This window comes from Salvelinus sp. IW2-2015, unplaced genomic scaffold (assembly GCF_002910315.2).
Source record: "Salvelinus sp. IW2-2015 unplaced genomic scaffold, ASM291031v2 Un_scaffold2695, whole genome shotgun sequence".
NCBI lineage: Eukaryota > Metazoa > Chordata > Actinopteri > Salmoniformes > Salmonidae > Salvelinus > Salvelinus sp. IW2-2015.
The window spans coordinates 97,015-105,604 of record NW_019944001.1 but is presented as its reverse complement, the minus strand read 5'-3'; the positions used below and the strand labels follow the sequence as shown (position 1 = coordinate 105,604).

The 8,590-nt window shown below is 41.7% G+C and overlaps 2 protein-coding genes across 4 annotated transcripts in view; both read right to left on the bottom strand.

Annotated features, from left to right (window-relative positions):
• Window positions 1-8,590, bottom strand: part of LOC112074580 (centrosomal protein of 135 kDa-like) — a gene marked incomplete at its 5' end in the record, with an annotated part of 68,155 nt that overhangs the window by 14,683 nt on the left and 44,882 nt on the right. The window lies entirely within an intron of this gene.
• LOC112074579 (receptor-type tyrosine-protein phosphatase H-like) overlaps window positions 1-8,590 on the bottom strand; it is a 45,590-nt gene that overhangs the window by 13,201 nt on the left and 23,799 nt on the right. For all 3 annotated transcript variants that reach the window (XR_002894770.2, XR_011477035.1, XM_070440586.1), the window contains exons 3-6: window positions 5,531-5,834; window positions 4,661-4,703; window positions 4,211-4,477; window positions 3,824-4,090 (exon numbers count right to left, since the gene is read on the bottom strand). Coding sequence is in view for 1 of the 3 variants with exons in the window: in XM_070440586.1 (XP_070296687.1) it covers window positions 3,824-4,090; window positions 4,211-4,477; window positions 4,661-4,703; window positions 5,531-5,834 (881 nt within the window). In the remaining 2 variants the exon portion in view is untranslated. The remainder of the gene's footprint in view (window positions 1-3,823; window positions 4,091-4,210; window positions 4,478-4,660; window positions 4,704-5,530; window positions 5,835-8,590) is intronic.

The following is an 8,590-nucleotide window of genomic DNA, read 5'->3' as shown; positions in this document are numbered from 1 at the left end:
GACCCTGGAACAGAGACCTCGATTTCAGAAATCTCACTTCCTGACAGGAAGTGTGCTGCAGAATGAGTTCTGTTTCACTCAGAGAAATAATTCAAACGGTTTTAGAAACTAGAGAGTGTTTTCTATCCAATAGTAATAATAATATGCATATTGTACGAGCAAGAATTGAGTACGAGGCAGTTTAATTTGGGAACGATATTTTACAAAGTTGAAACAGCACCCCCTATATTGACAAGAATTAAGTGGGAGAACTTGCACAATTGGTGGCTGACTAAATACTTTTTTGCCCCACTGTATCTACATAAGTGGACAATATAAAGGYACTGGTATTTTGTCCTAATAAAACAATGGACAGGTTGTGTTTGCATAGGCCTATAACTGCTACCCAAACATAATAGGTTATGTCTGGCCAGCAACTTCGTTGTGCAATATGGTCCGTGCGCTGATTGACTTTGACACCCATGGCCTATGTCAACGAGCATTAGCATTCTAACTAACTGCTGCAGCATACAAAATAGTTGTTTTGCAAAGGTCACAACCAAAGATAATCTTAGCGACTGTTCAAGCAGTAATCAAATCAAATTTTATTGGTACACATGATTAGCAGATGTTAATGCGAGTGTAGCGACATTTTTGTGCTTCTAGATTATTAGTAATCTAATAATTCCCCAACAACTACCTAATATACACAAATCTAAAGGGATGAATGAGAAAATGTACATATAAGTATATGAATGTGCGATGGCTGAGTGGCATATGCAAGGTGCAGTAGATGGTATAAAATACAGTATATACATGTGATATGAGTAATGTAAGATATGTAAACATTATTAAAGTGGCATTATTTAAAGTGGCATTGTTTAAAGTGGCATTGTTTAAAGTGGCATTGTTTAAAGTGGCATTGTTTAAAGTGACTAGTGATCCATTTATTAAAGTGTCCAGTGATTGGGTCTCAATGTAGGCAGCAGCCTCTCTGAGTTAGTGATGACTGTTTAACAGTCTGATGGCCTTGAGATAGAAGCTGTTTCTCAATCTCTTGGTCCCAGGTTTGATGCACCTGTACTGACCTCGCCTTCTGGATGATAACGGGGTGAACAGGCAGTGGCTCGGGTGGCTGTTGTCCTTGATGAGCTTTATGGCCTTCCTGTGACATCGGGTGGTGTAGGTGTCCTGGAGGGCAGGTAGTTTGCCCCCGGTGATGCGTTGTGCCGACCTCGCTACCCTCTAGCGAGCCCTGCGGTTGAGGGTGGTGCGGTTGCTGTACCAGGCTGTGATACAGCCTGACAGGATGCTCTCAATTGTGCACCTGTAAAAGTTTGTCAGGGTTTGGAATTAAATTCTTCAGCCTCCTGAGGTTGAAGAGGCGCTGTTGCGCCTTCACCACACTGTCTGTGTGGGTGGACCATTTTAGGTTGTCTATGATGTGTACGCCCTGGAACTTAAAACTTTCCACCTTCTCCACTACTGTCCCTACGATGTAGATAGGGGGGTGCTCCCTCTGCTGTTTCTTGAAGTCCAAGATCATCTCCTTTGTTTTCCTGTTTTCCTTGAGTGAGAGGTTATTTTCCTGACACCACACTCTGAGGGCCCTCGCCTCCTCCCTGTAGGCTGTCTCGTTATTGTTGGTGATCAAGCACACTACTGATGTGTCGTCTGCAAACTTGATGATTGAGTTGGAGGCGTGCATGGCCACGCTGTCGTGGGTGAACTGGGAGTACAGGAGAGGGCTGAGCACGCAACTGGGAGTACAGGAGAGGGCTGAGCACGCACCCTTGTGGGGCCCCAGTGTTGAGGCTCAGCGAAGTGGAGATGTTTCCTACCTTCACCACCTGGGGGCGGCCCATCAGGAAGTCCAGGACCCAGTTGCACAGGGCGGGGTCGAGACCCAGGGTCTCAAGCTTAATGATGAGTTTGAAGGGTACTATGGTGTTGAAGACTGAGCTATAGTCAATGAACAGCATTCTTACATAGGTATTATTTTTGTCCAGATGGGATAGGGCTGTGTGCAGTGTGATGGCGATTGCGTCATCTGTGGGCGGTATGCAAACTGAAGTGGGTCTAGGGTGGCGGTGATATGATCCTTGACTAGCCTCTCAAAGCACTTCATGATGACAGAAGTAAAGTCCTACGGGGCTATAGTCATTTAGTTCAGTTATCTTTGCCTTCTTGGGTACAGGAAAAATGGTAGCCATCTTGAAGCATGTGGGGACAACAGACTGGGAGCGATTGAATATGTCTGTAAACACACCAGCCAGCTGGTCTGCGCATGCTCTGAGGACGCGGCTAGGGATGCCATCTGGGCCTGCAGCCTTGCAAGGGTTAACACGTTTAAATGTCTTACTCACGTCAGCCACTGAGAAGGAGAGGGGGATGACGACGATGACGCAGTCTTTGTAATCATAATCGTGAGTGTATGAGAACCCCAAAAAGTTATTTTGTTTAGAAGTAATAAAAAGGTAAATCTAGGCTATGCTGAATGGGTGCAGATGGAGATGGTTTCTTACTGCCGCCAAGAGTCTTGGGCTCATATAGGCCTATGCATAAGTTCTTATGCTCATGGGTGTTTTGAATGAATCACCACCTTAGAAAGGGCTGTTCATTTCGTTGTGTTTGACTTTGAAACAACATCCACAACTACTATGTTTTCCACTCAGTTTCAACCTGTTATTGAACTTCTTTCTTCAAATTGATCATCACAGTGAGGTGAGTTTTAAAACCACGATACTGTTTAAGTGTTCGATGTGATTTTCAATTGCATTGACATCAGAGTGGTTACAGGGACAATAGAGCCCTGAGTACCAAGCCATTAGGACCTGATGGTAGTTAGCAAGTTGGGTACTACAATAGCATGTCCAGAGTGAATAAAAGGAGATTACCTTAACTCAGTAGTCATGTGGAATTTTACTGAGGTCATGACCTATGACAGCCGGTGTGGCGGTAATACGGTCACATCAACAGCCATAGTTCTACCTTAAATTTGATCCCACCTCTTTTATTAAAGAAAATGTAATCCCTTAACTTAACGCTAGGGTTTTTTAAATTTTAAATAACGTGCCCAACGTAAACGGACATTTTCTCTGGCCCAGATCGTAGAATATGCATATAATTTACAGATTAGGATAGAAAACACTCCAAAGTTTCCAAAACTGTCAAAATATTGTCTGTGACTATAACAATACTTATTCTGCAGGCAAAATCTGAGAAAATGTAACCCGGAAGTGATTTTTTTTATTTTTAAATCTGTGTTTCCTGGCCCGTCTATCCTCCATTTAAAGGAGTATCAACCAGATTCCTTTTCCAATGGCTTCCTCAGGCTGTGACCAGGCTTTAGACATAATTTCAGGTTTTTATTTTGAAAAGGTAGCGAGATGTTTCATAAGTAGTCAGGTGTCCTCTGAATGTTTCCTGCGTGTGAGATAGGGGCTCCCCATTTTCCTTTTCTCTCTTAAAGAATAGGTTATGGTCCGGTTGAAAAATTATCGATTATGTTTGTTAAAAACAACCTGAGGATTGATTATATAAAAAAATTGACATGTTTCTACGACCATTACGGATACTTTTTGGAATTTGTTGAACGGAACACGTCTTTGGTTTTCTCAACATAATGCGCAACCCAAATGGCGTTTTTTTTTTGTGATAAAAGTAATATTTATCGAACAAAAATAACATTTGTTGTGTAACTGGGAGTCTCGTGAGTGAAAACATCTGAAGATTATCAAAGGTAAGCGATTCATTTCAACAAATCTTGTATTTGTAATGTAACACAATCGTTGTAGTTACTGGTAAAGAGACAATGAGCTGTAATTGGGGGAAGATCTCTTACTAGTGCAGATTGTTGTAGAGAAAGGTTCACTCTGTTCCCCATTGCTCAGCACAGTTGCAACACTAACAGTGTACTCTGTGCCAGGTTGCAGGTTTGAGAAAGTTTTGTGGCAGTCGTCAGTAATGGCTGTTAGGGGGTCTGTTCCTGGGATGCAGTAGGATATGAGGAAGCGCTGTGGGACTTTCTCCATCCCTTCAGCCTTTGTCCAGTGGAGAGTGAAGGAGGTCTCTGCCAAATGGTCTATCTTTAAATCTCTGGGTGGGACCACTGGAACAAAAATCAAGATTTGTTGAGAACAGAGGATGTGCTGTTTTTGACAGAGACCAAAAATGTCTCTAGGAATTAATGAATGTAGTCTGAATAAAAACACAAGTTAGCCTACTGTACCTGTGGATAGGGATGCTGAGACCCATCTGCTTTGTCTTCCATCTTCTCCCTCTGTAGCCATGTTGAACTGGTACTTTTCACCAGGTTTGAGACTGCTTATTTCAAGATGATGCCCACCTTTCACTCTTGTTGAGCTTGTTTCACCGTCACACCCCCAGGTCACTCTGAATGTCTGTGGTCCTGTCAGCCCCTGAGGAGAACTCCAGCTCAGAGACACAGAATCTAATGTCAGCAACAGGACCTGGAAGTCACCAAGAGGGGGCAGCACTGGTGAAGGAATGAGAGAGTAAACAGACTTTATTCAAAATAAAATTACTAAACCAAATGTGTATTATTCATCCCAGCAGTTAAGGGACAACAATTGATATCTTAGTAAATGTATCCTCTTACATTGAGATTTAAAGTAAATAATATTGTTTGTGTCAGTTTATTCTGTGTTTCCATACCTACCATCATCTGAGGCCAGCATTGCGTGCTGGTCGCCATCACAACTCTTAAAATATGAGAACAAAATAAGAATGAGTCATTTCTTTAAAAACATAGAAATTGTTACTTTGCTAAATGTATAATAGATATTTTAAAGTCAAGATACATCAACTGCTTTGACATACGGGTAACTGCCAAAATAAAGGAAACACTTGAGTAAATGAAGGATACAAAGTATATTGAAAGCAGGTGCTTCCACAAACATCCCATCATGCTTTGGGTCATGTATAAAAATGTCAATTTGCCCATCATTTTGGTTTCCATGTCTAGAAGAGATCTCAGTGACTTATAAAGAGGGGTCTCAAAGGAGCATATGGCCTTTGAAGGGTGTGTCTGTCACCAGATCTCAAACAAACTGAACACTTATAGGAGACTCTAGAGCCGCCCCTGAGGCAGCGTTTTACATCACAATCAACAAAACACCAAATGATGGAATTTCTCATGGAAGAATGGTGTCGCATCCCTCCAATAGAGTTCCAGACTATTCTAGAATGTATGCCAAGGTGTATTGAAACTGGTCTTCCAGATTAACCCCAGTAGTTACCTGTCTTCCAGATTAACCCCAGTAGATACCCGTCTTCCTGATTTACCCCAGTAGTTACCTGTCTTCCAGATTAACCCCAGGAGATACCCGTCTTCCAGATTAACCCCAGTAGTTACCCGTCTTCCAGATTAACCCCAGTAGTTACCTGTCTTCCAGATGAACCCCAGTAGTTACCTGTCTTCCAGATTAACCCCAGTAGTTACCTGTCTTCCTGATAAACCCCAGTAGTTACCTGTCTTCCAGATTAACCCCAGTAGCTACCTGTCTTCCAGATTAACCCCAGTAGTTACCTGTCTTCCAGATTTCTTTATCTCATGGAGGCTGGTATCATGTCCTTTGTGGTTTGTCTCTGCACACTGACTGCAGATCAGCATCTGGTCTGTCCTGCAGAACACCTCCAGAGAACTGTAGTCATGTTGGCAGAGTTTCTGCACCAGGTCTCCAGTCACATCCACCAGCGTGTGTTTCTGTAGTTTAGGTATTGTATAGTGCTGTCTGATGTGGGTCTCACAGTAGGACACACTGCAGGTCTGACAGAACTTCACAGCTTGGACCTCAGAGCAGATATCACAATGCACCTCTCCTGGTCGAATTCTGTTATGTTGATGATAAACAACAATAACACACAAAAAGTTATTAAATAAATACTTATCTTGTTGGATTAACTGAGCAGTCTGACCATTCTATGTTCAATTCCATTGGAGTATATTCATCATGATCCTGAAACAAAATTGAATTATTCCGACTCACTTCACAATTTCAGTCTGGTCAGCTCTTCATTGAAACCGGTAACTATAGTTTTATTTTTTAGCTTAAAAAAAGGTCAACCGGTCCTGCAGATGTGTAATGAGCAGCCATAGAGTTTGATAGAGGTCCTACACATGTGTAATGAGCAGCCTTAGAGTTAGATAGAGGACTCTAGTGCAGTGAATATATCACTTTGAGTCAAAATGAAAGCCAAGATCTACCACTTAGATTATTATTATTTTTTAAACATGACCTAAAAAACAGAAGCCTATGCAGTAGGCTATAGGTGTAATATATGATAATTGCATATTGGCTAAGCTTGAATTGCCCTGCCAATGTTGATCTTCTGAGACCATTTTGTAATTATATTTAAAAACTTTAGATATATGATCACAGTGGTAATTATATACCTTAGTTGGTGACCACTGGTGTGTAAAAATCACTAGCAAATATTGCACAGCCTAATGTTGTGTCTTTGTCATTAAAGGGGTAGTTTTAATTGTTTACTGGACTGAAGGTGCATGCATCTGATGGTCAATGGAGGGAGGCAGAGAGAGAGAGGGAGGCAGAGAGGCTGCCTTTTACCGTTCCTCTCCACTCTCTCTCCCTCCACTGTCCCTCCGCTGAGACTGAACAAAAAGGGGACACCGTCTTGCGAAACTCGAGTTGCACCGTGATCTGCATTATTTCTGCTTCAAAACAGGAACACTTCGCTAACCCGGCGCAGAGGGCAGCTGAATCAAGTGCACCTATCGCCAATATCGCAAAAGAAATAAACAATTGGAACGCAAGCTTAGGAATTAGATTTTTTTGCAGAAATGTTTGGCAAATCGACCAGGAATGCCTTGGAGATCGACCAGTTGGTTTGGTGACCACTGCTCTAGATGGATATTGTCATTGAGGGCTTCCGCCATTTTAAATGAGTCAACTGGGTGGGACTTCCTATGGCAGTGAGTCTCAAACTCTGTCCAGGGTACCCCAACGGGTGCACATTTAGTTTTGTTCCTTTCACTTCATAGCTGATTCAATTAATCAACTCATCATTAAAAGGATAATCCACCCAGAAATAAAAATCCTGAAACTCCTGTCAATTTGTTGAAAGCCTATGTTCTATCAGTGGGTAAAATAAAAACATTCCCCATGATTTAACTTCTTAGTAGTCCGTTTCTGAAAATCAGGAAATTGTGTAGGAACGTGTCATAGCTACATAATTCTCATCACTGGACATGGTAGTTAACACACTAACACACTATCACATTTCATAACGCTTTTAAAACAATTACCTGCACTCCAGATCGCCAAATCAGCCAATAGATGGCATGGGCATACTAGTCTAGAACACATCCATCTATATCCTCATGACAAAGTACAGTATATCATACTCTTAGACGTGCTCAATCTAAACAGTGTATCAAAGGATTCACCTCAGTTTCTCCTTCAAGTAACATGTCGCGATGCGCCCTGTGTGTCTGTGGGAAAGCCCTCTCTCACTCTGGAAGTCTTGCTTTCCACTAATGCGATACAGCATGCTCTGGGCAGAGACCCTTTTTATAGCTCAGTGACAGACACCAACTGCAAATGTAGTTTATATTGCAGAATGTTTAGGTGATTTTTTTAGATATCTAGCTATCTACTTCACATGCCAATATTGACTTTGGTATTATTGCGTCTTGCTACGTTTAATTTTTTGCATATTAGTGTTATGGTTTAAAACTGTTAATCATAGGAAAAAGTGATTTGGGGTGGATGATCCCTGTAAGCATTCATTATTTATATAGGCTGTGGTGTGCTAGGGCAAAAAACTAAACATGCACCCCTTGGGGTCCCCAGGACTGAGTTTGGGAAACACTGTCCTAGGGGTTAAGGAAGGATGACATTATCCGTTTTTTTTATGGATCAAAATATAGCATGGACATGGGCATGGCCAATGGTGCGGTTGCAATATTTGAGGCCCTCCAGCTGACCGCAGTGACAAAATCTAGTCGTTTTAAAGCAAATTTCCTGCAATTCTACACATTTTATGATAGCTTGTGCTATGAGTGACTCAATCATTATAAGAAAATCAATCGGGGGCCCCATACTGTACATTGACACAAATACAAATACTCCATTGACACAAATACTTCATACAGTTGAAGTCTGAAGTTAACATACACCTTAGCCAAATATATTTAAACTCAGTTTTCACAATTCCTCCCTGTCTTAGGTTAGTTAAGATCACCACTTTATTTAAAGAATGTGAAATGTCAAAATAATAGTAGAGAGAATGGTTTGTTTCAGTTTTTATTTCTTTCATCACATTCCCAGTGGGTCAGAAGTTTACATGCACTCAATTAGTATTTGGTAGCATTGCCTTTAAATTGTTTAACTTGGGTCAAACTTTTCGGGTAGCCTTCCACAAGCTTCCCACAAATTGGGTGAATTGTGGCCCATTCCTCCTGACGGAGCTGAGTCAGGTTTGTAGGCCTCCTTCCTCACACATGCTTTTTCAGTTCTGCCCACATATTTTCTATGGGATTAAGGTCAGGGCTTTGTGATGGCCAGTCCAATACCTTGACTTTGTTGTCCTTAAGCCATTTTGCCACAACTTTGGAAGTATAATT